Source organism: Macaca fascicularis, chromosome 5, assembly GCF_037993035.2.
Source record: "Macaca fascicularis isolate 582-1 chromosome 5, T2T-MFA8v1.1".
NCBI classification, from domain to species: domain Eukaryota; kingdom Metazoa; phylum Chordata; class Mammalia; order Primates; family Cercopithecidae; genus Macaca; species Macaca fascicularis.
In genome coordinates, this window is record NC_088379.1 from 56981171 (window position 1) to 57002936 (window position 21766).

The window sequence follows — 21766 nt, forward strand, 5'->3', positions numbered from 1 at the left end:
CCCAGAGCCAGGGAGGAGGCGCAGCCAGGGCGCAGGTGAAACCGACTCGGCCCTATCCCGGGAACTTTCGCGGTGGGGACTCGTTGCGAGAGGCTAGAGTCGCGCAGGTGCTGCCTGGGAGCCGCCCTCTCTCACTGAGACTGCCACGGGGACTCAGCCCGGGGGCCACCCGCAGGGGACCCACGGACCTCCTGGCGCGCTCACTGGCAGTGGGCAGCGCTGGCCTCCGCTGCTGATGGGGGCGGCTAGTGCCGCCCCGGGCGCAGGTGACACTCGCCCGGCCAGGGTTTCCTCTGGCTGGGGAGAGCCCCGGGAGGGCGAGACGCAGACACCTCAGGGGCGGAGGACAAGGCAGCGATGGCCCGAGAGCTGAGCCAGGAGGCACTACTGGACTTTCTGTGCCAGGCTGGGGGCCGCGTGACCAACGCTGCCTTGCTGAGCCACTTCAAGAGCTTTCTCCGAGACCCTGACGCGTCCCCCAGCCAGCACCAGCACCGCCGCGAGCTCTTCAAGGGCTTCGTCAACTCGGTCGCCGCAGTGCGCCAGGACCCCGACGGCACCAAGTACGTGGTGCTCAAGAGGAGGTACAGGGACCTTTTAGGGGAGGAGGGGCTGCAGCGACCCCGCGAGCCGCCCGCGGCCCCCCACAGTGCAGGCGGAGCTGCGCCCTGCTCCCCGCGAGGCGCGCGCGGGGGGCAGTCGCCCCAGCAGCAGCCCAGGCGGCGGCGGCGCGAGAAGGAGCCGGAGGAGGAGCCAGCAGGTGCAGCAGCCAGAGCCGCCGACGCAGCTTGCAATGGACTCCCGGTCAGCGGCTCCCGCGCGGCACCCGGGAAGGGCGGCGGATCGAAGGGCAGTCCCGGACAGAGGGCGCCGGTGCCCGCAACTGCAGCGGCAGGGGCCCAGGCGGGAGCGAGGTGCGCGGCGGCGGGGGCACAGGGCCACTGCTGCTGGGAATGCCTCCAGAACAACCTGGCAGGGCTCCCGGGAGAGCTCGGCGCGCTCCCGGACTCCGCCACCGCCGAGGAGAAGCCTGCACGGGCTCTGCCTGCCCAGGATGGCCGCGGGGCTTCCAGGGAGCCGGAAGAAGGAGCGCTGGCTGAGCCCGCGCCTGTGCCTGCAACGCATCGCTTGCCTCTCGCCACCGTCGAGGCTGCGACGAGCAGGGCTTCCCCGCCTGGTCTCCTGCCCGGCCCCGCCCCACGCGGAGACCGGCCGGAGCTGCTGACCCCCAGCTCTCTGCATTATTCGACCCTGCAGCAGCAGCAGCAGCGCACTCGAGAGTGGGTGGCCAGGCACCCGCAGGTGCCGGAGGCCCGTGATCAGGACCCTGTCCGCGCCTGGTCGGTGCTGCCAGACAACTTCCTCCAGCTGTCCTTGGAACCTGGCTCCACGGAGCCTAACTCAGAGCCGCCAGACCCCCGCCTTTCCTCGCACTCTCTCTTTCCTGTTGTTCCGGATGAGCCCTGGGAATCCTGGGCGGGGAACCCTTCATTGACTGTCTTTCGCAGCATTCGTTGTCAGCTGTCCCTCCAAGATCTGGATGACTTTGTGGACCAGGAGAGTCATGGCAGTGAGGAGAGCAGCAGCGGGCCCAAAGACTCACCAGGGGCTTCTGAAGAGGGGCTGCAGGTTGTCTTGGGAACCCCAGTTCGGGGGAAGCTCAGGAATCCAGCTGGGGGCCTTTCTGTATCTCGGAAGGAGGGCAGGCCCAGTTGGAGCCCTCAGGATCTCAGAAACAGAGGAGATGGTCACATCTCTCAGCAGGTTCCTGCGGGGGCTAATGGCCTTGCAGGTCACCCCCTGGAGCCTTTGCCTTGGCCAGTTCCTAAGTTAAGGAGGTCCCTCAGGAGGAGCTCTCTGGCAGGGAGAGCCAAATTGTCCTCCTCTGATGAGGAGTACCTTGATGAGGGCTTGCTGAAAAGAAGTCGGCGCCCACCTCGATCCAGGAAGCCCTCCAAGGCAGGAACAGCACCCAGCCCAAGGGTTGATGCAGCTTTATCACCAAAACTTGCAGAGGTTAAGGCTGTTGTGGCTGAGCGGGGTTGGCGACACAGCTTGTGGGCCCCCAGTGGGGAGGGGCCTGCAGCCTGGGCCCCCCACAGAACTTCTGAGCACAAATCATCCCTGGTTCCCCTAGATGCCAGGGAGCATGAGTGGATTGTGAAGCTTGCCAGTGGCTCCTGGATTCAGGTGTGGACTTTGTTCTGGGAGGACCCTCAACTGGCCTTGCACAAAGACTTTCTGACTGGGTACACTGCCTTGCACTGGATAGCCAAACATGGGGACCTCAGGGCTCTTCAGGACTTGGTCTCTGGAGCAAAGAAGGCAGGGATTGTCCTTGATGTAAATGTGAGGTCCAGTTGTGGATATACCCCGCTGCATCTTGCAGCCATTCACGGCCACCAGGGGGTCATCAAATTGCTAGTGCAAAGGTTGGCTTCTCGGGTAAATGTCAGGGACAGCAGTGGGAAGAAGCCATGGCAGTATCTAACCAGTAATACCTCTGGGGAAATATGGCAGCTGTTGGGAGCCCCTCGGGGCAAGCCCATTTTCCCTGTCTATCCCTTAGTTGGAAGTTCTTCCCCGACCAGAAAGGCCAAGAGCAAGGAAATATCTAGAAGTGTCACCCGAAAGACTTCCTTCGCTGCCCTACTCAAAAGTCAGCACAACAAGTGGAAACTGGCCAACCAGTATGAGAAATTCCCCAGTCCAAGGGAAAGAGAAGAGTACAGTGACTGAGGTGGGTCTCTCTGTCCAACACACAGGCAGCACACCCTCACCCTACTCAGTGAGAGAATTCAGGGGGAATAGAAAAGCTGCTGAGAGTTGGTAAAGAGGATGGTGGAGTGAGATGGCATTGACCTCCCTGGATCTTATGTCACTACATCCTGGACCTCAAGAGGGCCATCCAAGCTTTTTGAAAGCTGAAGGTCCTTGACTGGAGAAACCTAGACAAGGGGCAGGGCCAGGTGCTTGATATCTAGGAGGCATTCTTACTTTTCCCTTGCCACCATGGATCTGGGCACAGTAAGCCATATTGTTTCCCGAAGCAGGAGTCCCAGGCCTTGGCTAGAGAGGGAACAGATGTCTAACAAAAAGAGAAGCAGTTCGAGGAATTGATGAAGCACATGCAAAATCCTCTCTGGCTAGCTCTCTGGCTTCTGTTCATTTGAAGAATAAATCTTGGCTGACACTGGGAAGCACCAGGTTTGAAATCAGATGGCTTTCTTTTTCTTTTTTTTGGCATTTAAATCAGTGAAATAAAATTATTACTGGAGAGTAGAGTTCGATTTGAGAGATTCCTCAGCCCTGTTCCCAAGTCTTCTTTTGAACTCCTTGCATGGTGGTTAATGGGTAAAATGATTAATGCCTCCTTTGGGTCTTCTCACTGATCAAAGAAGTTGGGTAAGATCCAGTTATGACTTGGACTCCATTCCCAAGAGGAATGACTGTCATTCAGGCCCTGCTTTTTTGTATCAACCCAAAGGGAACTTTCCAAATGTAAAAACCATTTGGCTCATTTGCATAGTGACTGAAACCATCTTTCATGGAAACTCCCTGTGTAACAAACAGAATTATCATTACTAGTTTTCAGTAGGTTTGAATGGCCAACGTTTGTACTCATAAAAAGAGAGAAATGACTTTACTCTGGGGAAACAGTAAGGGTTAAGAGAATGCATCTTTACCAGGACTATCTAAGCTGCTAAATATAATTTTATTTGCACTAAAGTTGTTGCCAATTAAGATTAAATATTAGCCTTTAAGTACTCTATATCTAACATGAAATGCTCCTTTTTATTTGCTTTTGAAGGGACTGATAACTTGTGAGTTCATGGAGTGAGAGAATGTCTAGTCTATAAACATCAGTAGAACATCAAGATTTCAGAATAAGTTCAAAGAGGGCTGAAATACATGTTCAAGTGGAAATTGTTAATTTTTTATGGGAATGTTTTCATGACATGTGGCAATGATGCTGTATTTTAAGTCTTTTTGTGTTTCTTCTGGTTATTTTCCCCAATTAAAAGATTAATAGATCTTCATAATTTATTGTACTTATGCTGATTACTGTTTCTTTCTTTACAAAATTGTGTCTCAGCGAATGCCAAATATTATTTCTTTGATTTTTTACTTTATGATTTTGCTGAAATAAATATATCTCTTCTGCTAGAAAAATAAGCATAATAAATAAATCTAGGAGCTTTTTTCCCTAAAGACCTATATAAGCGATGAAACTTTGTCAAATCAAAGCAAGAAAAATGGTAACCACAGATGGGACACAGTTTGAAGAGATGAAAATTTGAAAGAATACATGATAGACAACTATGCAAATACTCTAGTAAACTAGTAAACATTGTAAACTACTAGTAAGCTAGTGATATTTCAAGGAAAAAATGTCAACTTTTAAAAAAATCCAATGACTGTTTTTACTTTAGCATATTGTTATTACTACATCAATTTATTCAACAGATGTGTTTTGTGTAGTGCTGTGGGATTTATAAAGGTGAGTGGGAGATGACCCCTCCCATCTTGAAATTTAAAATCTAACAATATTTATTGTTGATTGCTTTATACCCTAGCTTTTTTTTTTTTTTTTTTTTTTTTTTTTTTTTTTTTTTTGAGACAGAGTCTCAAAAAAAGTTGAGGCTGAAAGTTGCTCAGACTGAAAAGCAGTGATGTGATCCCCACTCACTGCAACCTTTGCCTACCAGGTTCAAGCAATTCTTCTGCCTTGGCCTCCCATGTAGCTGGGATTACAGGCAACCACCACCACTCCCGGCTAATTTTTGTATTTTTGGTAGAGATGGGGTTTCACCATGTTGGCCAAGCTGGTCTCGAACTCCTGACCTTAAGTGATAAGTTGTATGTTTCAATATTCCCAAGGTGCTGGGATTACAGGCGTGAGCCACTGTGCCTGACCTGTACCTATCTTGCTCCCATGATGTCTTTTAAAGCTGCATTATATCAGAAAATAAGCTTGTAAAATGAGGCAAAGAGAAAAGAAAGATAGTACCAGAAATGAGGACAAACAGCAGCAATGCAAGAAAAAATTTTCAAAGTGTCATAAGTACAAAATACACGCTCTGGAGAGAGCACTTGTTTCAGGAGAGAGAGAGGGAGAGGGAAAGGGAGAGGGAGAGGGAGAGAAGGAGAAAGAAACAGAGAGAGAGAAGGAGAAACAGAGAGAGAGAAAAAAACAGAGAGAGAGAAAGAGAAACAGACAGAGAGAGATCCTTTCGGGCTGGAAAAATCAGGTAGGGCTTCATAGAGGCCAGGAATCTTTTAATTGAATGATACTAACTTTCCCAAGAAACCAGCTGTGTTAGTTCTACCACATTCTTGACTTCTGCTTCAGTGTGTGATTTACATAGCACTAGTGTGGCTGATTGTTCACTGGTTAGAACACAATCCTAAGTCTCAAGTTGATTCTTATGATGATTCATCATGTCCCTCATACCTGCCTCTGATCAACTCTTTTACATGGTCAATATGGTATGTTGGGGAGGAGTCAGGGGAGAAGAGGGTGTAGAGAGGTGATTAAAACACAGATCTGATCCTGACACCCTCTTACTCATGTTGTAAAGTCCAGGCCAGGAGGGATGCCAGGACTAGCATACTTTCCCAGATTTCTGCCAGCCACTCCCTGTCATGAACCCCAAACTTAAGCTACATCAGACCTATTGGGATGCTGGTGGCCCTAAACTCTCAGTTTCTGTCTTGTGCTGAATTTCTTTTACTTAGAAAACTCTTTTTGCTATTTTCCTGGTAATCTTATTCCTCAAAGGGTAGTTCAAATGTCATAGCCTATATGAAGATTCTAGGACAAACACCTCCAAGGTGGAAGCTGTATAGCTCCTTCATCAGAATTCTTATAATACTGTGTACATACCTCATTTACAATTTTTGCCACATAGTATTCAAGTAAATTGTATGTCTCAATATTCCCGAAGATTTTGGACATCTGGAGATTAGTGAATATGTTTTCAATTCATCTAGATTTCCAGATATTTATGGAGCATCTACTGTGTGATAAAGACACAATTCCTGCCTTCAAGAGCTCACAGTCTACTGGGAAGGAGATGTAAGGGTTGGGTCACTGAAAATTGCTTCTAGCACAGTGAGGTAAGTGCACAGATATGTGTGTGTGTCAAGACTCTGGGAATTCAGAGAAGGGGACGTTTATGAAGCATTTTCCATGTGCCAGTCTCTTTGGTTATGCTGGAAATACAACATTTAGTAGAATATACCTATTTCCTGCTCTGATGATGCTTTTCTGGATTGGGGAAGTCAGGAGGCAAAAAGGAAGTTAGATAAGCTCTGAAGGGTGAAGTGGAGAAAGAGTTCTGGAAGAATATCCCAGGAGAGGGCAGGGACCTGACCAAAGCCATAGAGTGATTTGAGGATACTGAGCCACATAATGTGGCAGAAGTGAGGCAGCGCAGAAAGACATGAAGCTAGAAAGGTCATTTAGGACTAGGTTGAAAGAAGGGTCTTTCTGACCTCAGGAAATACAGGCATTTTCTAGGAAGCCAAGGATTGTGAAAACTCCTCCCAGAAAAACTTAGTGTTATTCCAAATCGAGATGTTTTCCTGAAGTCTTAATTTGAAGGCAAAAAATATATCAAAGTATTAGATTAAATGTGCTTAAAGTTTCTCTTTCAAAATTTTCTTAGGTCTTCAGTGTGGTTAATGCTTATTTGCTAGCACATAGTGGTAAGCAACAAAGTAAGTTAACAAATGGCAATTTCACTTTAAAAGGAAACATTAGAAATTGTTGATAAGCTTAGCTCAACACTTTTTTTTTTTTCATTTTAGCAGTTGTATGAAAGCTTGTATATAGATTCATTTATTCCTGTATCTTCTCAATTGTTTCTTTCTTGTATTTGCCCTTTTTCTTTCCTACTTGGCAAGATTTGACTTTCTGTTCATGGATTTTTTTTATGGTCTTTGTCTACTTTTAGGCTAGTGATAATCACTTTTCTGGGGTGAATGCCTACAGGGACAGTTGTACCATTAGCCTTTTGCTGCTGCACCCATTCAGTGTAGATGACATCTTTCTTCCTGTAAACCTTGAGTACGTTGCCAATTTGCTGACCTTTATAATGTCCTTGTACAGTCTGAACTTCATCATCCTTCCGGATGGTCATGGATCAAACATCATACTTCTGTCTTAGCTCTTTGGAAAGAGGGGAAGACATAATCTTCTTGCAAATGTAGGAAAGTGCATTGAAATGCCTTTTGCAGTTCTTGCTTCAGTTAGAAGTCACGAAAGCACTGAATTTCACTTTGGCCACTCTCGCTTCAGTGATGGATGCAAAAGTTGCTCAACACTTTTTGTTGTAGTCATAAAGTAGTGAATTTTAGTGTAATAAATGTACTGTAAATATTAAGTATATATACTGTAGTCTTATTTTATGATAGTAAAATTGCTTATAGTTCAACATTTCAGTGTGTTACACATAGCATGCTGTGAATTCCAGATGCCTTGATTCCTCTATACATTTTTGGGTTTTTTGAGGCAGGGTCTCACTTGGTAACCCAGGCTAGACTGCAGTGTTGCCATCATAGCTCACCGTAACTTCAAAGTCGTGGGCTCAAGAGATCCTCACACCTCAGCCTCTCTAGTAGCTGGGACTATAGGTATACACCATCAGACTCAGCTATTTTTTTTTTTTTTTTTTTTTTTGAGACAAGGTCTCTTTGTTACCTAGGCTATGTTGCCCAGGCTGGGTCTCAAACTCCTGGTCTCAGCTTCGCAAAGCACTGAGATTACATGTGTGAGCCACCACACCTGGCACCTGTACATCTTTTTTGTTGTTGTTGAGACATGGTGTCCCGCCGCCACCCAGGCTGGAGTGCAGTGACGCAATCTCAACTCACTGCAGTCTTGACCTCCCAGACTCAAGCCATCCTCCCATCTCAGCTTCTGGAGTAGCTGGAACTATAGGCACACACCGCTGCACCTAGCTAATTTTTTTATTTTTTTGTAGAGATGAAGTCTCACTATGTTGCCCAAGCTGGTCATGAACTCCTGAGCTTAAGCAATCTTCCAGCCTCAGCCTCCCAAAGTGCTGGGATTACAGATATGAGCCACCATGTCCAGCTCCCCCTATACATTTTTAAAAAGTAACTTTACACATATAATACAATTCACCTATTTTAAACGTACAATTCAATGATTTTTAGTATAATCACACTTATGCAACTATCACCACATTAAGTTCCTGTATAAATCTGAGAGCCACTGATCCAGGCAACAGGAAGCCATTGAAGGTTTAATGCAGCAGAGTGACATACAGGCTGGGGTGAAACAAAGATTCTTCTTGCTGCAGTAAAGAAGATAAACTAGAAGCAGAGATCAGTGAAACTATTGTATTATCTTAGTTTCGTATTGGGAATATCAGGAATGTTGACTCAATAAGGTGTTATCCATTGGATTGCATGTATACAGTGAGGAAAAAACTTTGTTGGTGGGGCTGATTTAGTTGATAAGAATTGAGAGTTAGGTAAGATGTAAAAGAGTTTCTCCATTTCTTCTCACCCTCAAAATACCCTGGTTTTGTCAATTTTTTTTTCTTTTTTTTGACAAAGTCTCGTTCTGTTGCCCAGGCTGGAGTACAGTGGCATGATCTCAACTCACTGCAACCTCCACCTTCCGGGTGCAACAATTCTCATGCCTCAGCCCCCTTAGTAACTGGGATTATAAGCGTGAGCCATCACACCTGGCTAATTTTTTTTTTTAAATTTTTTTTGAGACAGAGTCTTGCTCTATCGCCCAGGCTTGAGTGCAATCTTGACTCACTGCAACCTCCACCTCCCAAGTTCAAGCTATTCCCCTGTCTCAGCCTCTGGATTAGCTGGGATTACAGGCGTGTGCCACCACATCCAACTAATTTTAGGTTTTGTTTGTTTGTTTTTGTTTTTTGTTTTTTGAGATGGAGTTTCTCGTTGCCCAGGCTCCCTGCAACCTCCGCCTCCCAGGTTCAAGTGATTCTCCTGCCTCAGCCTTCCAAGTAGCTGGGATTACAGGCCCAGCTAATTTTTTGTATTTTTAGTAGAGACAGGGTTTCGCCATGTTGGCCAGGCTGGTCTCCAACTCCTGACCTCTGGTGATCCACCCGCCTCAACCTCCCAAAGTGCTAGGATTACAGGCGTGAGCCACCACACACCCAGCCCTAATTTTAGTATTTTTAGTAGATATGGGGTTTCACCATGTTGGCCAGGCTGATCTCAAACTCCTGACCTTAGGTGATCTGCCTGCCTCGGCCTCCCAAAGTGCTGGGATTACAGGCGTGAGCCATTGTGCCCGCCGTAATTTTTGTATTTTTAGTTGAGATGGGGCTTTGCCATGTTCACCAGACTGGTTTCGAATTCTTGGCCTCAAGAGATCCGCCTGCCTCGGCCTCCTAAAGTGCTGGATTACAGGTGTGAGCCATCATGTCTGGCCTGGTTTTGTAATCAAATTACTTCATTCCTGTCACGACCATCTAAGTTCATGGTGGCACTGAATCCAGAGTGTAAATTCAATCTCTGTACAAGCTGTTTTGCATAGCAGTGCTGCTGTGTACACTTGGGTTTTTCAACATCAAAACAAATTTAAAATGCTTAAGGAAAGGTTGATAATGTAAGTACGTAAGCTCATGGCAATGAAGCTAGATTGCCTGGCTCCTGTCCTGATTTGGACAAGACCTTCAACTTCTTAGTTTTGTCATTTGTAAGATGGAAATAATACCAATAGAAAATGGGTTTTCTGAGAGGACAAAATGAATTTATACCTGAACAAAGTTCATAGAAAATGTCTGGCACATAGTAGATCCTCAGTAAACATTTGGTATTATTATTTTTAACACCATTCAAAATATACAGTCCACTTAAATTTCCATCTATGCAGAAAGCAAAGAAATCTAGTCGATTAAAAAGGTGCTGCTAAAAATTTATTGATACAGCTAAATAATTTTCATTATGCTTCCATACAAGAAAGATGTCTGGGTTTCTCACTTCAAATGAAAAAGACTATTTAACTATCTCTTGTGTGTAACAATCATTAGCTATTATGTCATTAAACAGAATTATGTCCAATTAAAGTCACATAAACTAATTCCAGTCAAGTTAGAAGCTCTGATGTTGTCTGGAACTGAAACTCAGACAGAGCTCTGAAGGAATCAGGCTTATGGAGAGGTGAGGGGTGTGTGTGTGTGTGTGTGTGTGTGTGTAATGCTACTATCACTCATGAATTGGAAAAATCTAACTGGAACCATGCAGTAAACTTTATCAAATTTCTACTAAATTTGGTCACAATGAAGTCACTGAGTTGGATTAAAAAGTATTGATCTGACTATTCCTCCTTCATGATGTGAAAATAACACTTCCTGATCTCTAGCTACCAAGCTTGACTCCTATTTTCTACTTTTTTTTGGGGGGAGGGTGGGGGGGTGGGGGTTGATCCTTTCATTTATTCAGACTTTACTCATCATCACATTCTGAGCCCCTTTCTGCGTCTACCTCAGCGTCCTCACACAACTCACAGGCTAGAGAGGACTTCAAAGTGTGATCACAGCACTGAGGGATCCCAAGTTAGGCAAAAGGGCCTGGGGGAGTGGTGAGGATCCAGCAGGGCCTCATAAAGAAGGTGACATCTGAGCTGGGTCTCCAAGAATGAGCCATCACTTAGCCAGGGCCTCTGTTTCCATATTGAATCATTGGAATACAATTTGCTGAATTCAACAGATTGATGACCTGGGCTCAGGTTAATTAGCTTTGTTTATGTTTTACTTTTGTTTTCTCTGTCTCCCCTGCTAGGCTATCATCCCACAAGAATGCAGACCTCTGCCTGCTTCACTCCCTGCTGTGCTTCCACATCTGGAGCATGCAGTAGGACCTCAGAGAATGTGTGCTGGAAGCGGGAACACTGATCGGAATTTGTCCTCTGAATGTGCCCACTCACGCTGCAGTGTCAGCTCCTTGAGGACAGCAATGTCATCAGGCCTGTTGATCCCTGAATCAGCACCTAGAAGGGTTTGGCACATGGTAGGTGCTCACTGACTGGCTGATTACAACAGGACACAGCAGCAGGCCTTGAAGCTGGGAGTGAACCCCAAATCCTACCTTCAAGCAGGAAGCCCTGCTCCTTTGTATTAGGCGTGAAATGGGGCCTGTGAAGGAGGCGGCAGGAGGGGGGGAAAATGCTGCCATGGGTTCTTGTGTACACAGAAGACAGTGGCATGGGAAGACGTGAGCAGGCATATCCAGGAAATGAACAGAGGACTAAGGCTCAACCCTGAACCTGCTCTCTTAGGTGTCACACACTCTCCCACTGGAAGCAGGTGAGCGGCTCCCAAGTTCCCTTGGAGATAGAGGCCACATGACCTCAACCTGGCCAATCAGCAGAGCCCATTCTCTTCAGCCATAGTGATTGGCTGAGGTCTGGGCACTTAACCAATCCCGTGCAGAAGGTCAGATCTCCAGGTTGGAACCCTGGGTGAAGAGAAGCTTAATTTCTGTTAGGTTGCTGGAGTGGTTGGTGCCATCTTGTCACCGTGAAGGGAAAGCCCACCCAAGAATGACACCAACATAGAGGGAAGTAAGCAGAGCCAAGAGGTTGGCAGAGGTGGTTCCTGGTGCCATTATCCAGCACCCAGCTACCGACCAGGTGAAGTTGGCCTTGCACATAGTCACTGGCACTGTAGTGACCCATAGGTCACACACAAAAGTCTGCAGAGCAACTCCAGCTGTGCTCTTTCGTTTTCACAATTAGCAACGTTTTTATAGGTAGCATTCTTGGTTTCCTAGTTAGGATTTGTAGCTAGAAGTTTACCATGCAGCAGGGCCTTACGACCATCTCTGCTGATGAGGAGACCCTTACTGATCATTATAGGCTCCTCGAGATCGTCAGCCAGGACAGCTTCACCAAGGTGAATGAAGTTCACCAAGTGCCTTCTCACTGGGACCAAGGTGGCTGTGGTCATCCCAAAAGGGCAGCAGATCTCCTCCCTCTAGAGTCTATTCCATGGGGTGACCCCAAGGTCATCAGGCTCTTTCGACACCACAGACACTTTGTTCTTAGCCATGGAGTATGCCAGCAGAGCAGAGCTGGTCCGCTACATCCTAGAGTTGGGTTACATGAAGGCGGAAGAGGCCTGAAGCAAATTCCAGCAGATAGTATCAGCCCTCTAGTACCACCAACAGAAGGGGGATATCCACAGGGACCTGAAGCCCAAGAATTTCCTTGTGGTCCATCACAACATAAAAATAACAGCCTTTGGATTTGATACCAGGTTCACCGTAGGCCAGAAGCTGGGCACCTTCGGTGGGAGTCCCTCTTATGTGGTCCTGAACTCTTCCATGGCCAAGCATATGATGGGCCCCAGTGGACATGTGAAGCTGGAAAGTCATTCTTTATACCACGGTAACCAGGGCCTGCCATTTATTGGGCAGACTTTGTGGAGCTGAGGAAGCTGATACTGTGTAAACAATTGTACAAGATCCCACTCTTCGCTCTCCATTTCCAGAGAGCTTCATCAACCTATTTTTGACTGCAGGGAGAGGCCTATACTAGACCACATCATGGAACACCTATGGATCAACACTGGTCAGGAGGAGACACGAAAGTCATTCCAGGAGCTGCTTTCTGATCACCAGGACTCCTGAAAGACAGAGCTCATGGTGTCCATGGGATATGAGGCAGACCACATCCAGTCCTTGTTAGAACAACAATTTGATGATACCATGGCCTGGTACTGAGTCCTGGGCTACAGGAAACTTGATGCAGGGCTCCATCATCAGAGTGAAGTCTTTGCCTTCAGTGGATCCCACCCAACAGTCACTAGCCTTTCCCACCACCTGAAAGAAACTCTTATGCTTTCACCTACAAAACTGGTTAAGAACATTGGGAAAACGTGCACAGTTCACATGTTCTTCATTTGTTCACCCTTAAGTGTCCAGTGTCTTGTCATTCATGCTGGTCTAAATATTGTGGGTTGACATAAAATTTGAGGTATAGTAAGGCCAACAGGTCAGGAAATGAGTATTGTGCAACTGAAAAGATCATTTGTTGCCCACAGTTCCCAAGAGGACGGGCACACAACATGCAGGACCACACAGGGAAGCACCAGTGGGGGTCAGTAGGCAGAGGGATGGGGAGAGCTGTGGGCAAGAACCTTTGTTGTGCTTCCTTCTCGATTTTGCCCAGGAAAAGCTCCTTGGCAACAGCTTGGATGGGTGGACTGGTGAACAGCAGGTGCCAGCACATGGTGAATGCCACTGAAGGCTGACAGGAATGCACCTCCCTTAGGGTAGGCTGCAGGAGCCCAGTGCTTCTCATGCTACCCTGGTTGCTATGGCCACTGCTGCCATTTCCTGCTCAGCACTTCAGCATCTGGTCTGTGCAGCCTGATGATGCCCTCTCTCTTCTACTTTTAAGACTTGTGTGTTTTGTAAAGGCCTTACTGTATGTAAATTAGTTCTCAATTTAAAAAGAAAATACCAAGACAAGTAAGGAGAAGTATTTTTCAAATGCCTATTGGGGCCAAAGCCGTGACTATTTTGAAAGTGTCTAGTTCTTCCATGTACTCTCTTTTCTTTCTTTCCTTCCCTTTTTCCTTTCCTTGTCTCCTTTTTAGAACAGTGAACACTCCCAAATCTAGCAAGTACTAGCAGGTATTTCTGTACCATCACTTTTTGAAAACTATAATTGTTAATCTTACAGGATTTGAAGGTTTTTGCTGTTTGTGTCCCAAAATACAATTAGCTTCTAGTGAATTCTTATCCTTTGGTGTCAACTAGGGAAACATTTCAGGGACATAAATATTGTGAACCAGGTGACATGCCACCATCCCACAATGGGTCTCACTGCCTAAGAGAATGGGCCAGTCATGATAGGGGTAAGACAAGGATTTCATTCTATGACCCTGCTAATGGGCCAGAAATAGTCCCATTTTCTTAGTTATTTGAGGACTGAGAACTTCTCAAGACTTAGTGAATCACATGAGGGTGTTCAGATCAGAGTACAGTATTCAGACTTTCTGATTAAAACTGACTTTTAAAAGTGAGCAAAATGAGTATTCTGCACTGACAGCTTTGCCTGCACTAATGGTTCAGGGAGAGTCACGTGGATTTTTCTTCCTGGAAAGGGCCACAGGAATAGCCATGCCTTTACAGTGTTTGCATGTTGAGTGGATGTTCTTAGTTTTCCACCTAGTTTGACTCTAATAGGTTATATGGAAAATATAAAACCTCTGTGAACCTTGATTTTTCTGTGGAAAGGAGAGAAGACGAAAGAGAAAAACATACCAATAGTATCAAATCAGCCTCAGGTCTTCAGGGCAGACAGCACTAAAATACACAATATTACTAATGAGTAGCTATAAATGGGGGCTGGGGGAGAACAGAAGGCTGATTTTGCTTTATCTGTAGGCCCTATATTCTCACAATAATGACTTTAACTCTGGACTCCTAGGGGGCCATATTAACTAAGTAATGTTTCATAGAAATGTGTAATTAACCTATCTGTGGAGGCTCTTTCCATGAATTATGGAAAGATCACAAAATATTGCCCTGGTTTTCTTGGGCAAGATTCCTGATACCCATCAAAAATTCTTGGGAAAGCTGAGTCTAGAACTACTTTTCAAATTTTGGGTGTACACATATCTTTCAGGAGCAGTGTGTCTATTATGGATGATCTTACACAAGCATTTTCTCTTCTGATCTTTGTTCTTATTAGCTAATTGTAAAATTCAATCAGGAACTGACAAAGGGGTTGAAACCCAAGTTTACTTGCTACTTGTTAGAATCTTTGAATTATTTGAGGTTTTAATCATCAGTATTGTATTAGTCCGTTCTTACACTGCTATAAAGAACTACCTGAGACTGGGTAATTTATGAATAAAAGAGATTTAATTGATTCACAGTTCTGCAGGCTGTATAGTAAGCATGGCTGAGAGGCCTCAGGAAACTTAAAATCATGGTGGAAGGCAAAGGGGAAACAAACACATCTTAACCATGGCAGACCAGGAGAGAGGGAGAGAGAGGAAGTGCCACACACTTTTAAACCATCAGATCTGGTGAAAACTCACTATCATGAAAACAGCAACCGGGAAGTCCACCCCCATGATTCAATCACTTCTCATCGGGCCTCTCCTCCAACACACGGGGATTACAATTCGAGATGAAATTTGCATGGGGACACACAGCCAAACCATATCAAGTGTTACTGGTATTTTATATCACTCCATTCCACCCACGCACCCCCAGCCTCCAAACACACACATATACTGTAGCATAGATAATAAATAATTGAATTGTAGCTATACTCTTTTTTTTTTTTTTTTGAGACCGAGTCTCGCTCTGTCGCCCTGTCTGGAGTGCAGTGGCCGGATCTCAGCTCACTGCAAGCTCCGCCTCCCGGGTTTACGCCATTCTCCTGCCTCAGCCTTCCGAGCAGCCGGGATTACAGGCGCCCGCCACCTCGCCCAGCTAGTTTTTTTTTTGGGTTTTTTTGTTTTTTTGTTTTTTTAGTAGAGACAGGGTTTCACCGGTTTAGCCAGAATGGTCTCGATCTCCTGACCCCGCGATCCGCCCGTCTCGGCCTCCCAAAGTGCTGGGACCACAGGCTTGAGCCACCGCGCCCAGTAGCTATACTCTTATGCCATAACATGTGTTTATTTAAGATGTGTCTTAGATTTTCAGTAAAGGAAAGTATCTGCATGTGGTCGCTGACTCTGAGACCACTAAAATTCCGAATCCTGCGAACAGCCTGTGATTCTTTGAGAAGGGAAAAGGATTAATCCCCTGGCCACAGGGCAAAGACAAAAACATCTGCATGCAGAAGTTGTATTAGGTGTCACCTGACCATAACCTTATGTCCTTGTTTGTGTCACCTGTGGTCTCTTCTTGTGGTCTCTTGGGTTTTCCCACTAAAAGCTTCCTCGAGGCCACCTGGAGAAGCAGAATGGCACAGCAGGTGGAGTAGTATCAACTGGTGATCTCAGCATTCTGGACACAGGCAGGGCTCTTCAGGCTGCCCTTATTAATGTTTTCCCTGTTATTGTGGTACATTTCTGACTCAAATTCAGTTTTGGAGGCTTTTGTGAGGTACTTCCTCAGGTTCAAAACTCCTTATGTCTTTATTCATTTGAATTGAGTAAAAGAAAATCCTTATTCCTTATAAATTGAAAGCCACAGCATTTAGATACTGGCTTATGATGGAAGTTATGGAGGTTGGTGTTCCTAAAAGGAAATAGAAAGCTAATATGGGGAGAAGCAAATAAGTATTTTGTGTTGTGAGAAGGTACCATGTAAATACTGCCATTATCTGATAGGTTTAGGAAATGGATTATTTTGATGAACAAATTATTTGAGTTGAAAGGAATTTCTCACATATGTTTTACATGATGAACAGTTGTAAGAAAATTTAAAAACTACAATGAAATATACTCAGCACTAAACACAAATAATTTATGTGTCTCAAAAAACAATGAAAGATTCCTAAGTGCTCTGTGCTTATTGTATTTCAGGTGCACAAAACTACAGTCAGTTGATAAAGGTTGTGTTTTTACAAATTTTACATCTATTTTTGCATCTTGAAGAATTTTATAGTTATACAACTAATACATGTTCATTATAAAGAAAAATCAATAACACAGATAAAGAAAAAGAAGAAAAAATCTGTCCCTAATTTTGCTACCTTGACCAATCACTGATAATATTTTGTTGTATATATACACTTTCAAAACTTAAAACCAAAACCATCTTGTACATAATTGCCAACCTATTTTATTGTTTGATATATCACTATTTTTTTTTCCATTTGAACTGGAATTCTATACTGAATTCCAGATAAAGTTTAGGTCTTTAGATGACTAAAAGTGGAGCAGTTGAGAAATTATTTGTAGACCAGGCTTTTGCTTCAATGCCATTTCCCTTCTCTGCAGTCTATGGGCAAGGTCCTGAATGAGTTAAGTTTTAAATTATTTTAAAAATCATTATTAGCATTCATTTGACTTGAAGCCATAAATTTTCTTTTGTTTTTAACCAGCTTCTTTGTCCAGTGTTCTGGGTGCATGACTTTTCAGGCAGGCGGCTCCTCCTCCAGGAAACTGGTTGCCTGTTCCCACCCATAGCAGGAAGACAAGAGGGAACTCCCAGCTGTGACCAACCATCTCTCACCTGTAGCTTTTCTGTTTGTTTGTGGGGCAAAGGAGACATTGAGACAGGTGTGGGCCAGTTATGATTTAGGAATGTTTACTATGCTTGATTGCACCATAAAAGGGTCTAGATCTACCAGTACTTTTACTCTTCTTAAAAGCTAAGGAGAGACTATATTAAAAGTACTTTATTTAACATAAGGCTAGGGAAGGAAACATAGAAATCTAAAATATACATTTTTTTTTTCCTGGTCATAGAGATCTTTTAGTTAAAGTATTGTCTGAAGGTGAAGATTGGTGCCAGTTTTACTTTTCAATAAATTTTTTTAGCAATTAAAACATTTTCTCAGAAGATATAACCTAATGAGTAACAGATTTTAACCATTTCCAATCCCATATATTCCTTTTTAACTTTTGATTGCATAAGTCTAATCAGCATGCATATTTTATTTTACCTTCTACTATTTTATTTAACAGCATATCCCATATATTAAAATAATTTTCCTTTTTTACATTTTTTATAGCCAGAAGGTCTACCGTGATTAATATATTGTAGTTTGTTTAGCTATTTCTTTACTCTTTGACATTGAGTCATTTCTCACTATTACAAATACTGTAGTACGATATATCTTTTTTTCTCAAATTACAATAGCAGCAAGAAGATATAAATATCTTGTAAAAATAATTACGAGGTTCTTTTATTTCTTGGCTATTTTCCCAGCTGCAGTTTTATAGCTTTTGTTACATTTACCAACTTGTACTTTGGAAAAATTTAATCATGTTAAAGTGCCACCAGCAAGCATGTCTCTTTAAAGCCATACTAAGAGTGGGTTTTATGTTATTTGCTCATTTTAATGGGTATGCAGAGCAGCTTTTACATTGAGTTGCATATCTATTTGTTTCTAGTGAAACTGTCTTGTTGTATTTTTTTAAAGTCCTTACTGCCACACACCATAAATGTAATACTGTAATTGCTAGTTATTTATTGCCATGTAACAAATTACCTCAGAGCTTCACAGTTTAAAAAAAAAAAAAGTGAGACATGGCTGGGCGCAGTGGCTCACGCCTGTAATCCCAGCACTTTGGGAGGCCGAGGCGGGTGGATCATGAGGTCAGGAGCTCGAGACCAGCCTGGCCAACACTGTGAAACCCCGTCTCTACTAAAAATACAAAAATCAGCTGGACATGGTGGTACCCGCCTGTAATCTCAGCTACTCAGTAGGCTGAGGCAGGAGAATTGCTTGAACCAGGGAGGTGGAGGTTGCAGTGAGCTGAGATTGCGCCACTGCACTCCAGCCTGGGGGGCAGAGCCAGACTCCATCTCAGGAAAAAAAAAAAAAAGTGAAACACTTATCATCTCATAGTTTCTATAAGTCAGGGACAGCTTAGCTGAGCAGTTTTGGCTCAGGGACTCTCGTGAGGTGGTAGTCAAGACGTCAGTCATGGCTGCAGTCATCTGAACGCTTGCCTGGGTCTGAAGTGTGGTTCTCAGATGGCTCACCCACATGACTCTTGGTAAAGGCCTCAGTTCCCCTCTAGAGGGCTGACTGAATGTCCTCACCATTTAGTGTCTTGGCAGCTGGCTTCTCTCAGAAATGATCCAAGCAAAAGAGCAAGGAAGAAGCCATGGCATCTTTTATAATGTAGTCGTGGAAGTCACACGCAATCACTTCTGTGGCTCATTAATCCAACCCACACTCAAGTGGAGGAGAAGAAGCTCCAGCTCTTGAAAGGACTATCAAAGACTTTTGAACACATTGTGAAACCATCTCATGTACTAATTCATATAAACAACAGTGGAAAATCAGCCTCTCTTGACCTTTCTTTGTTTCTGGTATGGTTGATGTTTCGTTACTAACTAGAAGTGTGGGAGCACTTATAGAAGAGCCACTTTCCTGACAGTCTCATTTGGGTTTGTCTTCTTGGTCTATCATTAATGATGTATGGAGTCATATTATTAAAAAGAAAGGAACATATGACAAATTGTTTGGCATATCCCTTCAAATAATCCTTCATCTGCCTGAAAACAAGATTTCCTCTCATTTGGCAGAGTGACAAACAAGAGGATGGGTTGTGATTGGATACTTGGAGGTAGGTGACTAAGGAAGTAGGATACAGGCAGCGTGGGCAAAGTAGGAGTTCAGGAAGAAGAGGAGATCAGGAATAGAATGGAGGTGCCAAGGATAAAACTTCAGAAATACTGGTACAGAAACCAGGTAGAATGGTAGAATCTCTGGGAATAAAATGTCAAGGGCATAGCAATAAATCCACTTTAATCACTCAGACTTATCCAAAAACACATCTCCAATGCCGCTTTCTTAATGGACTTCTATATATAAAAGCAGTCTCTGTTGGTTTTAGGTTACAAATAGAAACCAGTTACAAGAGACAAGACTGCCTCATGTCATGTAATTCAAGGTAACATACTGAGTGTATTAGGGTTCCCTAGAGGGAGAGAACTAATAGGATAGATGTATATATGAAGGGGAGTTTACTAAGGCGTACTGACTCACAATCACAAGGTGAAGTCCCACAACAGGCTGTCTGCAAGCTGAGGAGCAAGGAAGCCAGTCCAAGTCCCAAAACCTCAAAAGTAGGGAAGCCAACAGCACAGCCTTCAGTCTGTGGCCAAAGGCCCAAGAGCCCCTGGCAGATCACTGGTGTAAGTCCAAGACTCCCAAAGCTGCAGAACTTGGAATCTGATGTTTGAGGGCAGGAAGCATCCAGTATGGGAGAAAGACAAAGGTGGGAAGACTCAGCGAGTCTGCTCATTCCACTTTCTTCTGCCTGCTTTATTCTAGGCACAATGGCAGCTGATTAGATGGTGCCCATCCAGATTGAGGATGGGTCTACCTCTCCCAGTCCACTGACTCAAATGTTAATCTCCTTTGTCAACACCCTCACAGACACTCTCACAGACCTTGGAACAATACTTTGCACCCTTCAGTCCAATCGAGTTGACACTCAACATTAACCATCACACTGAGTATTAAAATTTTTTTTTTGGCCTTACTATTTAAAGATTAGAAAGCATTGCTTATTGGATGCTAGTTATATCCATACCAATTATTCACTTTATAAGGATCTTGAAAAACATTTTACTTAGTAATAATGTCTTACAAATTCTTTATTGACTAGGCTAAATGTGCATCTGGTGATATTGAAATAAGCCAGTAGGCAAGGATTTAATGACCAAAAACCCAAAAGCAAGTACAATAAAAACAAAGATAGATAGCTGGGACCTAATTAAACTAAAGAGCTTTTGTGCAGCAAAAGGAACAGTCAGCAGAGTAAATAGACAACCCACAGAGTGGGAGAAAATCTTCACAATCTATACATCTGACAAAGGACTAATCTTCTAGAATCTACAGCTAACTCAAACAAATCAGTAAGAAAAAAACAATCCCATCAAAAAGTGGGCTAAGGACATGAATAGACAGTTCTCAAAAGAAGATACGCAAATGGCCAACAAACATGAAAAAATTCTCAACATCACTAATGATTAGGGAAATGCAAACCAAAACCACATTGCAATACCACCTCACTCCTGCAAGAATGTCCATAATCAAAAAATTAAAAAATGGTAGATGTTGGCGTGGATGCAGCGATCAGGGAACACTTCTACACTGCTGGTGGGAATATAAACTAGTACAGCCGCTATGGAAAACAGTGTGGAGATTCCTTAAAGAATTAAAAGTAGAACTACCATTTGATCCAGCAATCCCACTACTGGGTATCTACCCAGAGGAAAAGGAGGTATTATTCAAAAAAGGCACTTGCACACGTATGTTTATAGCAGCACAATTCACATTTGCAAAATTGTGGAACCAACCCAAATTACCATCAATCAACAAATAGATAAAAAAAACCTGTGGTATATATATACAATGGAATACTATGCAGCCATAAAAAGGAATGAATCAACAGCATTTGCAATGACCTGAATGAGATTGGAGACTATTATTCTAAGTGAAGTAACTCAGGAATGGAAAACAAAACATTGTATGTTCTCACTGATATGTGGGAGCTAAGCTGTGAGGACACAAAGGCATAAGAATGATATAGTGGACTTTGGGGACTTGGGGGGAAGAGTGGGAGAGGGGTGAGGGATAGAAGACTACAAATATGGTACAGTGTTTACTGCTTGGATGATGTGTGCACCAGGATCTCACAAATCACCACTAAAGAACTTACTCATGTAATCAAATACCACCTGTATCCCAATAACTTATGGAAAAATAAAATAATAATAATAAAAGAAGCCAGACGGGAACAGAACAGATACCCATTAATTCATCATTTTCTAGGGTTAGAAATGTTAAGGACTATTCACTGAACTCTACCACCCTGCCCTATCTACCCAACTCCTTCCTGGGGTTATACAATGTTCCAAAATGCTATGCCTGGAGTTCCAACCTGCGTCGTCCTTGAAGGGTTCTTAGCAGCCCTTCCTGGCCTAAGTAGAGAAAGCCTAATTTCAAGCACCTCAAACTTATCATTATGTATACTTGATTTACTTACAAGTCAGGTTATCATAAAACCCTTTCACCAAGAAATTCCTCTTCTGGGAATTTATCCTACAGAGATATGCATGGGTACAAAATTGCATAAGTAGAAGTCTTTTCATT

The 21766-nt window shown here is 44.0% G+C and overlaps 1 protein-coding gene and 1 pseudogene across 1 annotated transcript; one reads left to right on the forward strand and one right to left on the reverse strand.

Moving 5' to 3' along the window:
- Positions 1-3: 3 nt before the first annotated feature.
- On the forward strand, positions 4-14901 carry SOWAHB (sosondowah ankyrin repeat domain family member B). The gene is made up of 3 exons (XM_005554989.5): positions 4-2740; positions 5995-6120; positions 10798-14901. The coding sequence occupies exon 1, from the start codon at positions 358-360 to the stop codon at positions 2737-2739; it is 2382 nt and encodes a 793-aa protein (XP_005555046.3). The 5' UTR covers positions 4-357; the 3' UTR covers position 2740; positions 5995-6120; positions 10798-14901.
- Positions 6717-11024, reverse strand: LOC107129665 (large ribosomal subunit protein uL24 pseudogene; annotated as a pseudogene).
- Positions 14902-21766: the final 6865 nt, after the last annotated feature.

Bases quoted from the DNA above. Each gene is read 5' to 3' on its own strand.
- SOWAHB (XM_005554989.5), top strand. From the start codon at position 358: ATGGCCCGAGAGCTGAGCCAGGAGGCACTACTGGACTTTCTGTGCCAG.